Source organism: Triturus cristatus, chromosome 2_2 (assembly GCF_964204655.1).
Source record: "Triturus cristatus chromosome 2_2, aTriCri1.1, whole genome shotgun sequence".
NCBI classification, from domain to species: Eukaryota; Metazoa; Chordata; class Amphibia; order Caudata; family Salamandridae; genus Triturus; species Triturus cristatus.
The window spans coordinates 1,138,782,786-1,138,802,733 of NC_140582.1; the positions used below are offsets into that span (position 1 = coordinate 1,138,782,786).

Below are 19,948 nucleotides of genomic sequence, written 5' to 3' on the forward strand. Positions count from 1 at the left end.
CTGCTCTGTGCTAAGCTATCCAAGGGTAAGCACAGGTCATCGGCAAATGTATCATACTCATCCTATCGATGACGGTGAATTCTGTCTGGCTTTGATGAGTCCCAGTACACCAGAAACTGGTGGGTCTAACAACGAGTATTGGAGGTCAGGGCTTTGTGCAGCTATGAATTTTACTCCTGGGGGAGTCACTTTCACAGCGTTGCGCAATACCAAGTCCAACATTAGTGTGGCTCATTACCAGCCATCCCGGATCATCCAAAACTGTGTGTCGTCCATTGCACTAAAGCATATGAAGACTTTACGGAAGATATTAGGCCGGCAAGTACGAGAATGATTGATCTTATTAAAGCAGCTTTTAAAGGCTGTGTCTTTTCCCACTATTGCAAGGTGGGTTCAATGGATATTGTCCGAAGAAAGCACGGATATATCTGTGTTCTGTGCTCACTTGATAAGTAGAGCCATGGTCTCCAAGGCTCTCGTTTGATGGCCGGTTGAAGGACATCCTACTGGCAGCCGACTGGTCCTCAGACTCAACTTTTAAGAAGTTCCATTTCAAACCAGTGGTGGGGGCTGCATCATTGGCGATCAGTAAGGTTTGAACAAACCTAATCTGAGCCTCCAGTTCAAACACAGAATGTCAAATTTCTTAGCTATCGGGAAGGAAAATTTCAATTCTATTAAAGACTCAAAGGAGAGGATTATCCCGCCCTAGGAGACAGTGTAACATTTTCCCTGCCCCCAGAGTCTTATCTGATACTATTTCGTCTATTGGGATGAGTATGCCTACTATTTTCTTCCCTATCTGGTGCTTACATATTGTGTTGTAATGTGTACTATGTTATGATTGGTTATTTATGAACAGTTCAATCGCTCAAGATCTGTGATTGCATTTTATCAAATGCTGTGTTTTTTTGTCATGGTGCCTGGCTCTTACTGGAGTATTTTTTCATTCCAAGTGATGATCAGAAAAAAGGACACCAGGCATAGAATGATCATGGCTGCGGCCATCACACAAAGAAAGAAGTGTTGTTTTTTAAGGATGTTATTATATGGCAACCGACTGACGTGATTGGCTGTCTGAAAGGTTTATACTTTGACTCATTAGAGCAGTAGTCCTTTGATTTTTCTTTAAGTACTTGTTAAATAAATGGCTGCTGATTTGAAGATAAAGAAAGATAAAATCATATTTCTCGCCTCAGAGTCTTTAATAAAGCAAACTTTTCTTCACAATGAGACATTTTTACATTATCCTCCTCCATTTGATTAAGATATATTACGTTTTAGAGCGGGACTAACAAATTCACAGTAGTAGAGCAGTGGTGTTGGGGTCAAGGACCATGTTCCTGAAGACACATTATGTTGCATGCGTCTATGTGGTTTATCATTTCAGGGTTCGAATCGGAGTAGATTCCTGATATTCCAGGAGCAAATTGCTAAGCAACGGCTACATGAAAAAGGGTTCTCCTCAAAAATGTCAGCTTAGGGCTGGAGATAACCATAAACAGCCCACACCATTTTCGCATTTATTTTTGCACTTTTCTTTATGTACTTACTTGATTCGTTCTTATCGTTAGATATCATTTATGTCATGATATTTATTACTCTCTGGCTCATTTAAATCTGTTCTAACTCCTTTTGATATTTTTTGTTGCCTTTTTAAGATTTGTGAGCTTTGCTTATTTTGTAGAGAGTTTATTCCAGGATATAGGGATATTTATAGAATGCCGGAGATACAACTAATTCACTAGTTCAGAAAACGCCTTTAATTCTCCCGAATCACATTTTGACTTTCTTTGAAAAAACTACTTTGATTCGTTCTTTCTCCCACATTGAGTGTTTTAAGCTGATGGCAGCAATTTCCTTAGATTCTATATAGTGCAAGTTTTGGAAAGCTTTACAAAACTGGAGTAATATTTCCTTTGTTCAATATTCACCATTCCCCTGTGACGGATATTCGATAGAACTTACGTTTTATGCCTCCCATCATTTGTTCAGCGTTAGCACCCACAGTGCAAACCAGAATACATTCTTTTCATGCATTGAATCATCAGGGTTGGAGGTGCTTCCTGATCCACAAGACTGGGGAATCCGGTCATCGAAAATCTAGATTAGTTGTGCTTTGCAGGTAACAAATCATTCTCTTGAGTGAAGGAACTCTGATCGCGGTTACTTGTCTGTACAGAGGCATGTCTTGGTAGGCCATCATGGGGCCTTTGGTGTTGCTGCTTTTGCTCTTTCCAGAGCCTACCCATAAAACAGACACCCCTATCATCTTCTTGGTTTCTTAGAGTACTCTATTGTACATCAGGATGAGCCTTTCTGTTTCACCTTCAGTATCATCTCTTAAGTCTTTATTGGAGGTCATCATGTTATCATCCTCTGAGCAAATGGAGGTGGATTTCTTAGTCCACCAGGTAAATTGGTTCCTGACCGCCATCACCTTCTCTTTTTCTGGAGGAATCAACTGTTTATTTCTGCTACAATTTTGTAGTCTTCAAACCCCCAGCTCTTTTTTCAATAAGGTGGAACGGTTTTTCATATCAGGAGAATAGTTTCCATCTTGCCTCATTATGCTTTACTTAATTTTTTTTATATAGTTTTTTTGTCGTTTTTTGTTTTTCTTTGATAATTTACTTGACAGTGTACTGATGGTTACCTGCTTTACTTGGCTGCGTGTTTATCTGGCACTAATAGTGTCTTTATGGAATGTTTCTCTCTCTATATTGTGTACAAGTGTCACATCCTATACCGATTTTTGACTGAGCTAATTTCAGCTGCTCAATGCCTCTAGAGGATATTTGTTATAATGGCTAGCCTGTGCCACTCAATTATAAATTATCCTACCTTTTTAAAATCTCCAGCTTTAGGTCCTGGATAAGCGACACCATCATATCTACCAAGTTTGACAGCTTGTCAAACAGTGACTCACAACTGCACTTCTCACTTGTTCTTTTAACTTCAACTTGTGCCAAAAGCTTAAGCTTGTCTTCGAAGTTTGGCATACACTACCATTGCTTGGATGCCAATGTTTGCAAGTAATTAAATTGAATGTCCATCTTGTATGTGTGAATCTAGACTGCACTCACAATTGCACTCAGGGAGTTATTCAAAGATTCATTGCTTTCCACCATTTTTATGAAAGTGAGGATGAGCTTGTAGTAGCAAAAATCTGTGTGTTCGCATTTTTAATTATCTCTGACATCGGTTATATTGATGACTGGTTTCCACAGTACATATTAATCGGTGGCAGCGCTTGAATAGTTAATTTAAATTAATAAGTGCCAGAAGGAAGCGAAGAATAGTCTCCTCTTTTCTGCTACAATGTAGAATAACACTTCATCACAGTTCAGTGCTGCACAGTTGCGCACCTATTTCTCTCCCCTCACCCCACCAAGCCACAGGCGGCAGCAGACACATCCGTCCGGCTGATTGGTTCGGCTCCCTCGAAACTAGCAAGGCTCATGTCTGTATTTGCACGACCGAGCGCTGCCCACTTGGTCCACAGCCTGCCCGCTGTGCCCATCAACATAACAAGTCACTAAAAGATCAATCACTGTCGGTAACACAGTCAGGGGAGGCAGGTCATGGGACAGGATGACTGACTTACCGTTTAATGGCTGTAACGGTCTCAGGGGTCTCAGCAATGGACTCTGAGACTACAGCAGCTCTGATCAAGGTGGCAGGCAGACAGAGCAAAGTACAGCAGCAAAGGGGGAAAGGGCCTGCAGTAGCCAAGGGCACAAGCATGCACTGGCCGCTTCTGTGAGCTCTTGAGAGAGGCAAGAACATATATAGCTTGGCAGCAGCAGTGCAAGCTTCACTCCAGCATAGGTACACACAGAACAGATACAGCAATATAAAGGCAAAACATGAGGCCCTCTTTGAAGCATAGGAGCATGCAGAGGTCACACCGCTCCTCAGGAAACCATCCGCTGACTCAAAAATTACTGCCCCATCTTACTGCTACCATTCCTCACCAAAGTTCTGGAAAAAACTATCAACCAACAGCTCTCCGAACACCTGGAAAAACATAACCTGCTGGACGCCACCAGATACGGTTTCCAAACCACCCACAGCCACAAGACAACCTTGATTGCTGCAACAGACATCAGATTCCTCTTTGACCATGGAGAGAAGGCAGCCCTGGGTGTGCTCGACCTCTAAGTGGGGTTTGACGCTGTTTCCCACTACACCCTCATCAGCAGAATCTACCACATTTGCATCCGGAGCAACGCCCTCAAGTGGGTCAACTTCATCCGCACAGGACGAACCCAGCGAAGCTGCGTACCATCTTTTACCTCCGAACCGAAGATCATCATTTGCGGTGTCCTCCCTCAGCCACACCCTCTTCAACACCTACTTGATGCTGCTGGCTGACATAGTCCGCACCCACGGTCTAAACATCTCCTATGCTGACGACACTCAACTCATCCTCTCCCTCACCGATGACCACACCACCACCAGATCCAATTTCAGGAACACCATGACTAGCATCGTCAACTGGATGAGGTCCAACTGCCTGAAGCTGAACACAGACAAGGAGTGCTAATCTTTGGAAACACCTACCATGAAACACCTGGTGGCACACTGACCAACTCCTACCCTGACAGACCAGGCCCACAAACTCTGGATCATCGACAGCCAACTCACTCAAGCGACAAATCAACGTAGTGTCCTCTTTCTGTTTCCACATAATCCACATGCTACAAACGATTTTCAGATGGATTCTCGTCAATACCAGAAGAACGGTAACCTAAGCCCTCATCTCCATACGACTCGACTACAGAAGAGCACTCTACGCCAGAACCACCTCACAATTCCTTAAGCACCTCCAAACTTTACAGAACGAGTATTTGATTGATTTAGTGAGTGAGCTATCATGCCCTGCTGCTCCGGCAACTGTCTCTGCATGCAACTTTTGCTGTTATCAGATCTGCTTTAACTCTTACGTTTAAAGTGACACCATGTTACTACAGCTGCTGACTATGCCTGTATTGCAAAAAAGGGTCATTTTCTGTTATTCCAGCTGTCGCTCCTAATTCTGTCACCCCTTCAGGCTTTAGTGGAATTGGAAAATGCCAAAGTTGTGCCCGTTTTTGCCTTCTGTGTCCTTCGCCGGTCCCGCTTTCCCGCCGCTGCGTCCCCGCTCCGAGCTGCCTCCTCCCTCCCACCTCGCCTAAGGCAAGCCTGTCTGCACCTGGACCGTGATAAATCTAAGCACAAGGCCCCCCTTAAACACGTACTTTGAGGTCCAAGAGAAAGGGGGAAGAACTAGACAGTAGGGGAAAAGCTCTTTCAGGACCTATATAATTTTATTTGAGACTACAAAGAGTTCTCACCTGCCATCATCAAAAAGATAAAATTTAAACAAAAAGAAACATGTATTTATTAACAGTTTTTATTTGTATTTTTTTGAATTTTATGAATATTCATTAAAAAAAATTCACTATTATTATCATTGCTTATTCTCATATATATTCTCATTGAACGATATCCAAAAAACACCCTAACACATGATCCCGTGGCTAGTCATATAAAAATACAAATCATACTCTCACTCATACATCAGTCATACTCATATTAAAATATAACACTAATCATTTGGTTGTTTGACATAGTCTCCAGGACAATATAACAACAAAACAGTTATATCAGATATTATCGGGTCTCTGGAGACCTCTCCTCTGGATGGACCGTGCCCAGCACCAGAACCACTGGCCCCCGCGAACGCCACGGCACCCGCCTCCGCTACGATGCCAGCACCCTCTGCGCACTAAACACCGGACGAGCACACTCCTGCTTCCAGGCCGCCCCGAAATGCACCCAAGGACCCTTCTCCTGCCGGAACTGCATCACCACCAGCATCCAGCCCGCCAACCCACCTACCAAAGAACCCAACTACCCCAGATGCATTCTTCTCAACACCCGCTCTGCCCGCAAACAAGCCGTTGAACTCTGGGACCTCCTCGACTCCAACACCCCAGATGTCACCTTCCTGACAGAGACCTGGCTGAACCCCTCCTCGGCACCCGACATCACCATAGCCATCCCGGAATGCTACAAGATCACCCGCAGGGACCGCATCAACGGAGTGGGAGGAGGAATCGCCATCGTCCACAGGAACACACTCAAAGTCTCGACAAACACCGACGACTCCCTCAGCACCACCGAACACTCGCACTTCCAGATCCACACCGACCCCAACACCATCTTCAGAGGAACCCTCGTCTACAGACCCCCCCCGGACCCTGACCAGAATTCAGCGACTCCATCGCCGACTTAGTCAGCACACACGCCCTCGCCTCCACGGACTACATCCTCCTCAGAGACCTGAACTTCCACTTCAAGAACAACGACACCAACTCCACCACCCTGATCGACTACCTAGCCAACCTCAGACAACTCGTCACAGCACCCACCCACTCCGACGGCCACACACTTGACCCCATCTTCTCCGCAAGCCCCCACTTCTCCTTCAAACCACACCACCGAACTCCACTGGACCGACCACCGGTGCATCCACTTCACCTTCCGGAAACCCGCCGCGCACCACCACACCCAACAGATGACCCAACAGATGCCCTGCCGCCGCAGGAGCAAAGTCACAGAAGACCAGCTATCCACCACCCTCGCCCAGAGCCCACCCGCAGACCCCACCGACCCGCACGCCGGCCGCTACCTCAGACAGTGGATCGACAGCGCCAACACCCTCACCCCGCTCAAGAAACCCTCCAACAGCCACACCAGCAAGAAAGCCAGCTGGTTCACTGAAGACCTCCAGGCCTCCAAGCAAACCTGCCGAAAGCTAGAGAACAACTGGCTCCGTGAACGAACACAGGAAAGCTACACAGCCCACAAGAACACCACCATCTCATCAGAGCCACCAAAAGGGCCTCCTTCAAAAACCGCCTAGACAACGCACACAACAGCAAAGAGCTCTTCAACATTGTGAAGGAACTCTCCAACCCCAGCTCCAACACCAACGACATCCCACCTTCGCAAGACCTGTGTGACTCACTGCCACCTTCTTCCACCGCAAGATCGCAGACATCCACGACAGCTTCAACGCCATGATCACCCAAGCAACCACTGAGACCCCTGCCCCCACGACCACCACCCGCACCAACCGCCTGCTATCCTGGACCAACATTAACAACAACGACACCATCAAGATCATGAACACCATCCACTCCGGATCCCCGACAGACCCATGCCCACACCACATCTTCAACAAAGCCAGCACCACCATCTCCGGAAAACCATCAACATCTCCTTCGAGACAGCAACCTTACCGGAGGGCTGGAAGCATGTCGAGATCAACGCCTTACTCAAGAAACCCAAGGCGGACCCCAAGAACTTCCGGCCCATCTTCCTGCTCCCGTTCCCGGCGAAGGTCATCGAGAAGGCAGTCAACGAACAACTGACCAGCTACCTCGAGGAGAACAGCATCCTGGACCAGTCCCAGTCTGGGTTCCGAAGCAACCACAGCACCAAAACTGCCCTCATCGCTGCCACCGATGACATCAGGACCCTGCTAGACAACGGAGAAACCATGGCCCTCATCCTTCTGGACCTGTCAGCTGCCGTCGACACGGTCTCCCACCGCACACTACGAACACGCCTCCAAGACGCCAGGATCCAAGAGAAGGCCATGGACTGGACCACCTCCTTCCTCTCCGGCAGAACACTGAGCGTCCGCCTCCCTCCCTTCCGCTCCGAAGCCACTGAGATCATCTGTGGTTCATCCCTACGCTGTTCAGCATCTACATTGCACCGCTTGCCCACGTCACCCGACTGCATGACCTCAACATCATCTCTTACGCCGACGACACCCAGCTGATCCTCTCCCTCACCAAGGACCCCCACACCGCCAAAAGCAATCTCCACGGAGGAATGAAGGCCGTCGCCGAATGGATGAGGAATAGCCGACTGAAGCTGAACTCGGACAAGACGGAGGTCCTCCTCCTCGGATCCACCCGCTCGGCCTGGGACGACTCCTGGTGGCCGACCGCACTGGGAACAGCTCCAACACCCACCGACCACGCACGCAACCTAGGGGTCATCCTCGACCCCACCCTCCCCATGATGAAGCAGGTCAACGCCGTCTCTTCCTCTTGCTTCAACACCCTCCGCATGCTCAGCAGGATCTACAAGTGGATCACCACTGAAACGATAAGGACGGTCACCCAGGCTCTCGTCAGCAGCAATGGACTATGGAAACACCCTCTACGCAGGAGCATCGGCCAAACTCCTGAAACTGCTCTAACGCATCTAGAACGCATCCGCACGCCTGATCCTCGACATCCCTCGCCGCAGCCACATCACACCCCACCTGAGAGACCTGCACTGGCTCCCCGTCAACAAGAGGATAACCTTCAAGCTCCTCACCCATGCACACAAGGCACTCCACAACACTGGACCAGCTTACCTCAACAGCCGACTCAGCTTCTACACCCCCACCCGCCAGCTCTGCTCTGCTCTGCTCTGCTGACCGCGCCCGGCCTCTGTCCACCGCATTCGAAGAGTGACCGCCGGCGGCAGATCATTCTCCCACCTCGCCGCCAAGACATGGAACACCCTCCCCATCCGCCTACGGCAGACCGAAGACCTACTGACCTTCAGAAGACTCCTCAAAACCTGGCTTTTCAAACAGTAGCAGCACTCCCCACTACCTAGCACCTTGAGACCCTCACAGGTAAGTAGTGCGCTTTACAAATGCTGTGACTGATTGATACTGAGGGTAGTTTACCAAGAATTCATGAGGACAGCACAAGTTCAAGGCTACGTTAACAGGCATTTCCTGTAACACATCTGATTACTCATGTGGCACATTCATTAGAACATGGGCCTGGCAGCAAATCTTCACTCTGGGTGCCCCCAGCAGTGACAGGCTTGGTACGTCTAGACTGATGGTTGTTTATTCCATCTCGAAAACAGCCTTGAGTCTCTCCGGCTGTGCGAAGAAGTAATGCACGCAGGATTGGGATGAATGAGTTCCACACCACCTGAGCAGTACAGCAAAGAGGTGAGGGCACTGCAAGGGAAAACTGGAGGCAGTACGTTCTCTACAGCTGTAGCAAAGCAATGGAAACTTCTCAGTGTCACTAAGTCTGAAGCCCAAGCTGTTAAAATTTAGGAACACCCTCAAAGCCTATCTTTATCTTTTCTAAATTCCAGACGCCACTGCGAGTAGCAAAAGCTAGTAACTGACCTGCAGGGTTGTTTTGGGATATATATTTCGATAGTGCTAAGATGCCTTCAGGTGTTAGTCTGCGTATTATAGAACCTCAAAAGCAATACAAGCCTTTGTTCTAGGATACTAATTCAGAGTGCAGATTAAGCATGTAAATGTCTAAATACTGAGATAGGAGCACATTGTAAAAATAGAATATAGTTACGATGACTAAAGTGTGCCATTATTCTGTGACTCAAGTACCAAATTTTAGTTTTTTCATTTTTCCTCAACCCAGTCCTATGACGACACTACACCCATCCTCATTTTCCCACCTTACTCCTTTTATTTCCCTCTCCTTTCCCACCTTCTGGTATTTCTCAACTACCTCCACTTACTTCCTTATATTCCTTACTTCTATCTCCCTCTCAACGTCTTATGACAAATGCAAGTATTTTTGCCAGCCTAGGTGAAGGTATATTATTCTGTACTACAACCTAGTAATGGAGCAATATACGCTGCTGTTGTTGGTGATATAGTAAATACAAGATAATGGACGGAGCGTGAAACTTTTCAAACACTCACCCCCAGTCAAGAGATCTGGGTTAAACCCATTTTTCTTGCTCACCATTCCATCCCAGTTTGGACCCAGCCATATGCAAATCAGTCTTGACCCAGCTCTCCATGGGAACAGTCCAGCCTGAACTGCCCGGCCACGTCCTCCCTGGACCAGAAACAAGCATCCTAAGATCGGTTTTGAGGTACAAGCCCTCCTCAGCCAGGCTAGTTGAATCCTATGGCACAGCGAGCATGGTACCCATGTCTGAGCATACCCTTGTCCACTCGGGGCAACTATAGCAAACATAAGATGAAGAACAGGGTGCTGAAACTTTTCACTCACCCCCAGTCAAGAAATCTGGGTCAAATCCATCGTTCTCTTTCCGACCACGGCATCCCAGTTTTGCTGGCGATATGCCATTCCCTGCTAGATGGCCTCAGAGCATTTGCTTATTTTAACCTTCTTTAAAAATCAACATTTTCCATCTCCTCGGTCTTACACATAATCCTCTTTCCCACAGCTCCTCCTACTACTCGTTACAGACTGCCCATATCCTACCCTTTCTCAACATTTTCACCCCCTTTCTCTACCCCACTTACTCTCAGCCCACTCTGCGAATGTTTTTTCCATATACCCACTCTGTCCATTTTCTGATACCCTGCTAGCTTTTCACTTTTTCATCCAGATCACCTCACACACACCTCCCTTCTGCTTCCTCACTCTATTCACTGCCCTCATACATTTCTCAAAGCTTTCTTTTCCACTCCCCCTTAAACATCCACACCATACTTTTTCTAAAATCCACTCCTTCCTTGTAAACTCCTTATCATATGCACTCGTCCTCCCTAATAGGCCTTCACCTCAGTCAAACTGCCTTCCTTCTTTTATGCCCCTTTGTCTTATTTGCTGTTTCTCACATTCACTTTTATTCTTTTCACTGTATCACATCTTTTTTTTTAATTTCAAATATTTTTTATTGAAGAACCAAAAACAATACAATAACTCTTCCGTGCACCAAGATCAGTACAGTCATGTCATATATACAAATACAAAAAATGAAAATGAATGACAAAACGATAAATAAAGAATAAAACCCCAATCCAGCTCGCATCATCAAATACCAATACAGTCTATTACATTGCTTCATGTGTGGCGCGCAGCGCCCCGGGACTCGTTGGATCAAACACGCTGCACCCAACCACAACCCCACTCCGAGGAAACAAGCAAAATATACCTCTCAGGGTGGGTCATAATGAAAGGAGGATGCATCCAATGCCCTCCAGAGCTTTTTGTTTGAGGGGCTCCAGGTAGAAGCTTGAAGCGCCGGATTACTTGACCCCCTCAGGAAAGACAACCACTCCTGCCAGATTTTAAAGCTCACTTCAGACGCATTTTTCCATTTGCAAAGAATCACTTTACATGCCATTGTTAACATTAAGTCCATCAATTGGCGATCTTGGTCAGTTGTTATTTGTGGGTCCAGTGCCCCCAGAATGACGTAAATAAATTCCTGTACAGGTTTTATCTTAAAGACATGGGAAATGCAATCAAATACTCTCCCCCAATAATCCTTTAATGAAGAACAGGAGAAAAGCATATGCGCAAGATCCCCGGTGCTTAGCTGACAGTTCCAGCACACAGGCGAATCTCTTAATTTACATCTGAACAGCCTGTCGGGAGTCCAATAGGCCCTGTTGAGAAGCATATACTTCGTCTGAAATAGAATGGGTGAGACTTTATGTGTAAGGGCTAACTTATGAATCACCTCCCAGTCAAAGGATATGCCTGATAGATTTGGCTCCGCTTCCCATACGCTTTCCACTCTTTTGTGTTTTTTCATGGGTAGGGGCAACAACAATTTATATACTTTCGATACAAAGTGACCCTCGTGCATTAGTCGTGGGATCTGCTGTATAAGCCAAGGGACATACGGAGAGAAGCTGTTTGCTGTCAGAATCGATTTAAGTTTAAGAAAATCATAAAAGTCCATCGGACTAAGATCATGCCTGCTCTGTAAGGTCGAGAATGGCAGAGGTGCCCCATCCTCATACAAGTCCTTCACTAAGTTAATGCCCTTCTTGGACCATGACTCCCAAAATATAGTCTTACCCTTAATCTTAAGATGTGCATTCCTCCACAAGGACATATACGAGGACCTGGCGACTGTCAGGTTTGTTTTATGTGTTTGATCGAATCTAAGTAAGGCCCTTCTAGTATTAAGCATGATGTACTTGGAGTGAGGAAGGTGTGACAGGTTCATCGTAAGGAGGGCCTCCAAAGGCGCGTGATCTACCAAAGACTCCTCTATATTTATCCATAATGGTGTGTAAGTAGGGGATTTCAACAGCCACTGTGCGCCCTGTTTGCACAGAAACGCCGTCTGATAGCTCCTGAAGGAGGGGAGACCGAGTCCGCCTTTATCCTTTGCTAATTGTAACTTCTTCAGAGAGACTCTGGCCTTCTTACCCTGCCACAGAAAATTCCCAAACACCTGATCTACCTTAGTAAGAAAAGCATTAGAGAACGTCATAGGGAGCATGCTTGCCAAATAATTGACCAACGGAGTCGACATCATTTTAAGCGTCTCTGCTCTACCCCACCAAGAGAGAAACTTTGGTGACCAACCATCAAGCAGTGTAGAAATCTTTTTCAAGGTCAAGTCTTCATTTACTTTCAGCGTGGAAATCAGGTCCTTGTCAAAATCCAGCCCAAGATACTTAAAGCACCGAGGTTGCCACGTAAGCCCGGAATCTCCAATAATCCCCTTATCCCCAACACTGTTCAAAAGTTTGACCTCCGTTTTATCTTTGTTAAGTTTGTATCCAGATACTCTGGAGAAATCTTCAATGTCAGCCATGAGAGCCGGAATTGCTTCGTCCGCTCTTTCCGACATTATCAGGACATCATCCGCATAGGCCGTTAGTTTTATAGTGCAATCACCAAATGGTATACCGGCTATATTCGGATCATGCCGTATATGGTATAAGAACGGTTCAATCGCCAACAGAAAGAGTGAAGGAGACAGGGGGCAACCCTGTCTCGTACCTTGTTTTAAGTGGAAGGGAGAGGAAAAGGATCCACCAGCCCTAACACGTGCAGTCGGGCAACAGTAGAGGGACATTACCAGTTTAGTGAATGACTCTCCTAGATTGAACTTACAGAGAACAGCTCGCAGAAAGGACCAATCCACCTTATCGAACGCTTTTTCAGCATCCAGTGTTATCGCTGCAGTCGGCGTGTCTAAGAGTTTCGCCTTTTCTAATACATGCGCCAGAATTCTTGTGTTGTCACTGGACAAACGGTTCTTAAGGAATCCGGCTTGAGATGGGTGGATCAGCTTCGGAAGAACCCCCTGCAGGCGAGCAGAAAGTATCATGGCCAGGAGTTTGCAATCAATATTAATCAGTGAGATCGGTCTATAATTTTTCGGTAGCGAGGGGTCTTTCCCATCTTTAGGAAGTACCGCTATTATGGCCTCAGCCAAAGTACCTCTCACTTCACCAGAGTCATTAATACCTTTGAATAGTTGGAGGAGGGGGCCAACCAAAAGGGAGGGGAAAGTTTTATAAAATGTTGCCGTAAATCCGTCAGGGCCAGGGGCTTTCCCAACCTTTAAACGTTTAATCGCAGCCTCTATTTCTACAGAGCTGATTGGACCATTCAGATTGATCCGATCTTCCTCCGAAAGCTGTGGGAGATCACACGCATCTAAGTATTCCTTAATTTTAGGTTCCTCTACCGCCTCATTTTTGGCGTAGAGGTCCTCATAAAAAACTCTAAACACCTCCGTTATTTTATCAGGATCCGAGTACGAGTGCCCAGAAGCATCCTTAATGACACTAATCGAGTTCTTCTGGACCTTGAACTTCAAGTATGAGGCGAGGGACTTACCCGCCTTATTAGACTCACAAAGCTTAAATCTCCTGCCCTTGTCGAGCCAGACTCCCGCCCTCTCACTAACTATTTTATTATACTCATATTTTTTATTCGCCAATGCAGCAAGAGACATCTCATCCCTATCTTTTAAATGTTTGATCTCTAAGTTCCTAATGTCCATCTCCAAAGCCTCCAACTTCTCATTGTAAGATTTATTCATTTCTGACCTAAGTTTGATACACACTCCCCTTATAGTACTTTTTAGAGCCTCCCACCTAATGAGATCGGACGTGTCCCCTTGCTTGTTAATCTGAAGATATGATGTTATAGCCTCCTGTACTGTGGCCCGGTGTTTGTCACTAGCCAGGATTTCATCATTCAGCCTCCAAGCTGTCTGACGAGAGGATGGTTTAACATTAGTGAGTGTTAAGGAAATGCATGAATGATCCGATAAAACCCTGGGCTCAATGGTTGTGGAATCCAATCTAGGGACGCCATTTTGTGTGATAAAGAGGAAGTCAATCCGTGAGTATGAGTCGTGTGGTGGAGAATAGAAAGTATAATCTCTCTCCGTGGGGTTCTGGAGTCTCCATGTGTCTATCAAGTGGAAACGCTTACACATACTAAGAAAAGCTTTATGGGCTTTCGTAGATTTAAAGACACAGCGTGAATCCCTATCCAAAATTGCATCTATAGGGAGATTGAAATCCCCAGCTACTATGTGCAACGCAGTATCCGGAATAGTTTCAAGGTGTTTATTTAGTTTGTCCCAAAAGACCAGATCGCTAGTGTTGGGTGCGTACACGCTGGTGACATAGAACTCTGTATTATCCTTACTCATCTTGGCCGTGACCCATCTACCATCTGCACTAACTTCGGACGATAAAACCTCCACCTTCGATTTCTTTGCAACAAGTATCAGGACACCATTCTTTTTATTTACAGCCTCTGCACCCACCACCTCATTATAGAATTTATTTCTCATGTGGTAAAACTGCTTTGCCTCAAGCTTCGTCTCCTGGAGCAAGACGATATCACCCTTCAGTCTTTTAACATAATCTAATATCTTCTGTCTCTTCACAGGCTGGTTCAGCCCCTTAACGTTAAGCGACAGTACCTTTAGTCTGTCTAAATTACATGCTCCCACCGGCGAGACAAATGAGCTATTTATCATCAGGAGGTTGCAACAACATCACAACAAACACCTATTTCACGGTGAAATCGTATTTAAATCCGCAGTAAAGCCCAGTACCCCTCACACCCACAAGAAGCAAAAAGATGAGGACCATGCAAGCCGGAGTAAACAACAATAAAAGCAAAAAACAAAGAACACATACCCCTACCCAACAAACCCCCTGCCCCCCACCCTTCCCACCCAAACTGAACAAGATAGACATGGTGACTGGAAGGAGAATGCGTCGGAACTCCCCCGTGCATACCTGTAAACTGAGAGAAAGCACCATGGACTTGAGGAACTATCCCTCTTAGATTAAGGCCTGATACAACCCATTAGGCAACAACACCCCCCCACCAGCATAACCCACTTGTACCTCATCAATCAATCCGGACCAATAGTTTAAAGTCCCCAACAATCCCTACCAACCCCCGTAATAAACCTGTAAAACACTACGCATGACCGTTAACTATGTTGGCCCAGTAAACTGAAACTCCTCTATACAGAAGGTTATAAATCTAAGACATCACACATGGCTAGATACCCTGTGCATCAACCACTGCGTACTGCCAAAAACACTGTTTTGGAGAAAGCCCGGAGACAGAAAATATGCCCTAGGCAGCCTGCCCCCCAGACAGCATTAGAACGTACAAAGCTATGTTCACCCATAACCTGAGGCTGAGGCCTGTGCCGCCGTCCCCAATGAGGCACTTGTGTCCATGTCCTGATCATCCGGGCCCTCCAGCATGCGTTTCAGTTTCAAAGGATCAGAGAAGAAATGAGGGGACCCTTGGATCAAAACACGGTACTTTGCAGGGCCAGCGAACCCATATTGAAAGCCCCTTTTCTTTAGCATTGGTCGCAGCGCCAAGAACGCCTTCCTAAGCTCCACCGTCTCTTTACTGTAGTCCTGCGAAATGTACACCTTGGCTGATTTCCATAAGATATGATTGTTTTTCCTCATGAAATCAAGAATCTGTTCCACGTGTTGATAACGTAATGGCTTGCACACAATTGCTCTGGGCCCTTTCTGGTTTTTATTTATCTGGCCTGGTACTCTATGAGCCCTATCGAACTCCAATGGATGGTGGAAGGACAGATTAGTAGCCTGGGAGAACCAAGACTCCAGGAAAGCTCCGCAACTAGCATGCTGATCCTCCGACCCCTCCGGAAGGCCAAAAATGCGTAGGTTCCCCCGTCTGTTCCTGTCCTCCAACTCCGCCAGTTTCCGCATAGTGAGATCCGATGAAATGCACAAGCGGGTGATGGCTGCACACGACTTTACTTCGAGATCCTCAAGCCTGCTGATCCTCGACTCTGCCTCCACCAATTTTGCATTGGTTTCACGATTATCCTGCCTGATAGCCGCCACCTCATCTTTAGTAGCCTTAGCCAGTTCCCTAACTTCCTCCAGCTTATTGAGAATCAGATCCGTCGAATCGGGATTACCTTTCGCCCCTTTGCTGGGTGAACTAGGATTTGATTGGTCAGATTTGAGCCTCTTCGTGCTCTTCATCGATTCTTTGCTATCCGCCATGGTAGACCACCGAAAAGACACCTCTGCCAGATAGAAAGTTTCAAATTACATCAACCTGCTCCAGTGGAGTGACTCTTGATAGGCGTTCACTCTGCCGTCCGAAATGGCGTCTTCCCTTCTTCTAGCAATGTGATTGGAGGAACTCAGAACATGGCGCTGATCACGACATGGAGACCAGTGTAGATGGACAGGAAATGGCCGCACCACCACGTATCGAAACCATGGTGCCAGGCAAAAGATCGCAGGCGAGATCACCCAGTGGCCAGGAAGTCATGCAGGCTCAGAGCAACCCAGTCGCGGACAAGAAGTAGAGCTCCGGATTCACCCAGTAGGCCTAGCTCCACCCTGGAGGGAGCCGTTTATTCCATGCGCTCCGCCACAATGACATACACGCCGTAATCATTTGTACACAGGCCGTACTGAAGGTAGTAGAATCGGTCTCACAACTCCACAGCCCACATCCTCAGGGTAGGCACACATCCCTCGCAGAACGCAGATAACTCGAAATACTCAAGCGCCCCATAGACTCTACAACAGAAGCACGAGGGTTCTCCTTTCATGTCGCGGTATCCGCCATTTTGTCAATGCGACATACATCAACGACTGTTTATCGCGCTGCGCAGCTCCTCCATATCACCATAAGTGCGCTCCAGCACCTACAACGGCTGAGATCCAATAGCCTTCACACTTGATCTCGCTCCACTTCGGCGACCGCCCAGCCGCCGACACCTCTCCGGCCACGCGGTCCCGTAGTCTGCCGAAGTCCTCACAGGCATCGATCGGATCGCTTAAGGTCGTGGCCGGGCCGCTTCCCAGCAGCAAAACGGCTCCAAATTTCTCCTCTCAGGCCTCCTCACCTTCCGCTCACATCTTCCGCCCTCCGTTGCTGGAGAAGAGCGGTGAGGCCCGTTCCTCTGCCCTCATTCGTGTATCGCACGGGCAGAGAGAATCACCGAGCCGCCATCTCCTTCGGCGTCCAAACCACGCCCCTCCACTGTATCACATTTCAAGGACTGCTGTTTCTCTTACGCAGCATATCACTAGCAGAGAGAATCACCGAGCCGCCATCTCCTTCGGCGTCCAAACCACGCCCCTCCACTGTATCACATTTCAAGGACGGCTGTTTCTCTTACGCAGCATATCACTAGGGCACGTGTTGATTTAAAAAAAATATATATTTACATGCACTGGTGAAAACAAATCTGTGCTTCACAACCAGTCAGTAATGACCTAGAGGGCTTGCTGAATGCCAGTGGAGCTAATCCTATCCAGGTATTTCCATTTAAATTAATGGTATGATGAAATCAAGATTAAACCTAGCTGTTTAATTGTAAAAGAAAAACACGGGATTGGGGCATTTAGAAACTGTTGGGATTCTGGGAGGAACACACCCGTCAACTTCTCTGTAAAGAGGTTGAATACACAGGCACCATATGTTCCCAGCTTTGGTGTTGCACCTGTACAAACAGTTGAGTGACAATTAATATTGCGGGTTTCACCTTTATGACACTTGGGTAGCTGTCACGTGAGGAAGATGTGGAACGCAAGGAAAGGCCATTTTCTTTAAAGGTAAGGATTCTTAAGGCTGTTACACCACTACTGCTGACGTCACTTTGTGTGGTGACATGGCAAACTGCTTATGCATTTTATTAAAAAGTTTTGCCCTGGCTAGAAGTAATGTCCAGACAGTGTGAATCAGGATTACAGGTTCCATGTGGACGAAATATAAGTTGCATTCTTTTTTTAAACCCTTAAGTTACATACCTGCCAAGGCAGTGTCGTCCTATCTGGGCATACAGAGCTCACAAACACTGTGTATAATCCATAAAAGTAGAAGAGGCCTGGCACCCGTGCTCCTCGGTCAATAACAAACCACTCCGACCCGGGGGTTCATATAACCTCGTTGCTGTGTTCGATTAATAAATTGGCAACTTGAATGCAAAAAAAAAAAAAAAAAATAGAATGCGAAAGTAAACTACCCTTCTACCACCATATACTATGGGGCGACATGGTTTAAAAAAATGCAAAATGTTATCTTGGGCAGTGAAGCACAGACATGCTGTCATGTAGTCACTGTCTGAAGCAACATTTTTTTCTTTTCTATTTATAACAATAGTCAATCATAAGACAGCTAAACGGCTTGGCCTGCTTAACCCTCGCTGCTGCGAAAAAGCGGTGTGCCAGCCTTATGGGTTTTAATTCGAACATGGGAGCAGACACGGTGTTTCGCGCGCGCTCGCATAAGGCACTAAATTGAAGTAACATCAAATACAATGCTGAAGCATGAAGAGGGAAAGGAAGAAACAAACGGGACGTTGGAGGCAAGGGCAATACATTCCACTCTCTCTATACTACATCTTATATTATAGCCTGTTTAAAAATGCTGATAACATGAGTTCTTCCAACAGATTGCGCTACACCCAAGCCTAAAAAGGCGGCGTTGCACAGAAGCTAGATAAAAGGGTACAGACCTGATAAGAGGGTACAGACCGTGCACTTGAAGGTACATCAGTACTGTAATGTTACATTGGAATTTAGAACGAGTTAAAACCGCTCTAGCGGGGGGGGGGCGGGGCGGTAAACAGTTACCTGAAGCTCGCATGCAGCCTATACATTAGGACTCCACCAGTACATGTATAGGCCTCTTGACCATGAAGGAGCGTTTGTCCTCTTACAGCAACAAGATAACACAGTATTATACATCAAGTGTGCAAATGCACGACTGTCAATGTCCGCAGCAAGCGAGGGGGCAGGAAGCGCTACAGAAAAGGCACTAGCCACACCCATTCCATCCCTGTCACCTGTCAGTGCTGCCCATTCCGTCCACCCTCGCCCGTGACATTAGCGTCTAACTGAACTCTGATGGCGCTTAATTCGTTAAACGTGCAATCTTGTGACACTGCATACACTATAAATATAATACACTGATATTTTACCAAGATGAGTAGATAAGCGCGTGGTAATATGCGTTAGGGGCGTCCTTGTATGTTAGAAAACAGGTATTTTGTGGGGTACTGGCGTGGAGGTTGTTAATACGATCTGTTGTGGAGATAATGGTGGGTTTTAAAAGGGGTAAAAAGGGGGGTGGGGTGATGGTGTAAAGAGAGGCGGATGACAGGGCAGTGGTGTGGAACTGCGATGAATATTGGCCACAGTGATCGCTACTCACGCGGACGGTTCTTCTTGAGCGAGTCCAGCCGCTGCTGGCGGGCCCGCATAGTAGCTGAAGGAGAAATTCGCCCCCCATGCTCCATGGGGGGGCTGTCGGGGCACCGTGGCAGCTTCGGCCGTTGCTCATCCTCCTCAGGCGCCATGGAGCTCTACCACCCCCTCCCTCCTTCCCTGAGGCGCGCTACCGCCCATCCGCTGTCTGGATCCCTCTGCAGATGCCTGCCTCCGCCCCCGTCCTACCACAGCGCTCTGCGCAGGCGCAGGCGAGGGGCGGGACCATAACTAATCTCCTCTGCGCCTTTCATCCAATCCCTGTGCGGGATACCGAAGATTGATCTCAGATGTAGGCCAATACAAGTATTCCTGTGTGATTTACGTATGGGGACTAAAGATGAAAGAAGGACAGTTAGCGGAAGCTCAGGCGCCAATCTTTACACTACAAGGATATATGCTGCCCAT

At 47.0% G+C, this 19,948-nt stretch overlaps 1 protein-coding gene across 1 annotated transcript in view; it reads right to left on the bottom strand.

Moving 5' to 3' along the window:
• The window catches only part of LOC146863249 (pantothenate kinase 3-like), a 58,654-nt gene extending 38,915 nt beyond the window's left edge, over positions 1-19,739 (bottom strand). The window contains exon 1 of the mRNA XM_085642673.1: positions 19,488-19,739. Within this exon, the coding sequence (XP_085498799.1) occupies positions 19,488-19,632 (145 nt within the window). The 5' untranslated portion in view covers positions 19,633-19,739. The remainder of the gene's footprint in view (positions 1-19,487) is intronic.
• Positions 19,740-19,948: the final 209 nt, after the last annotated feature.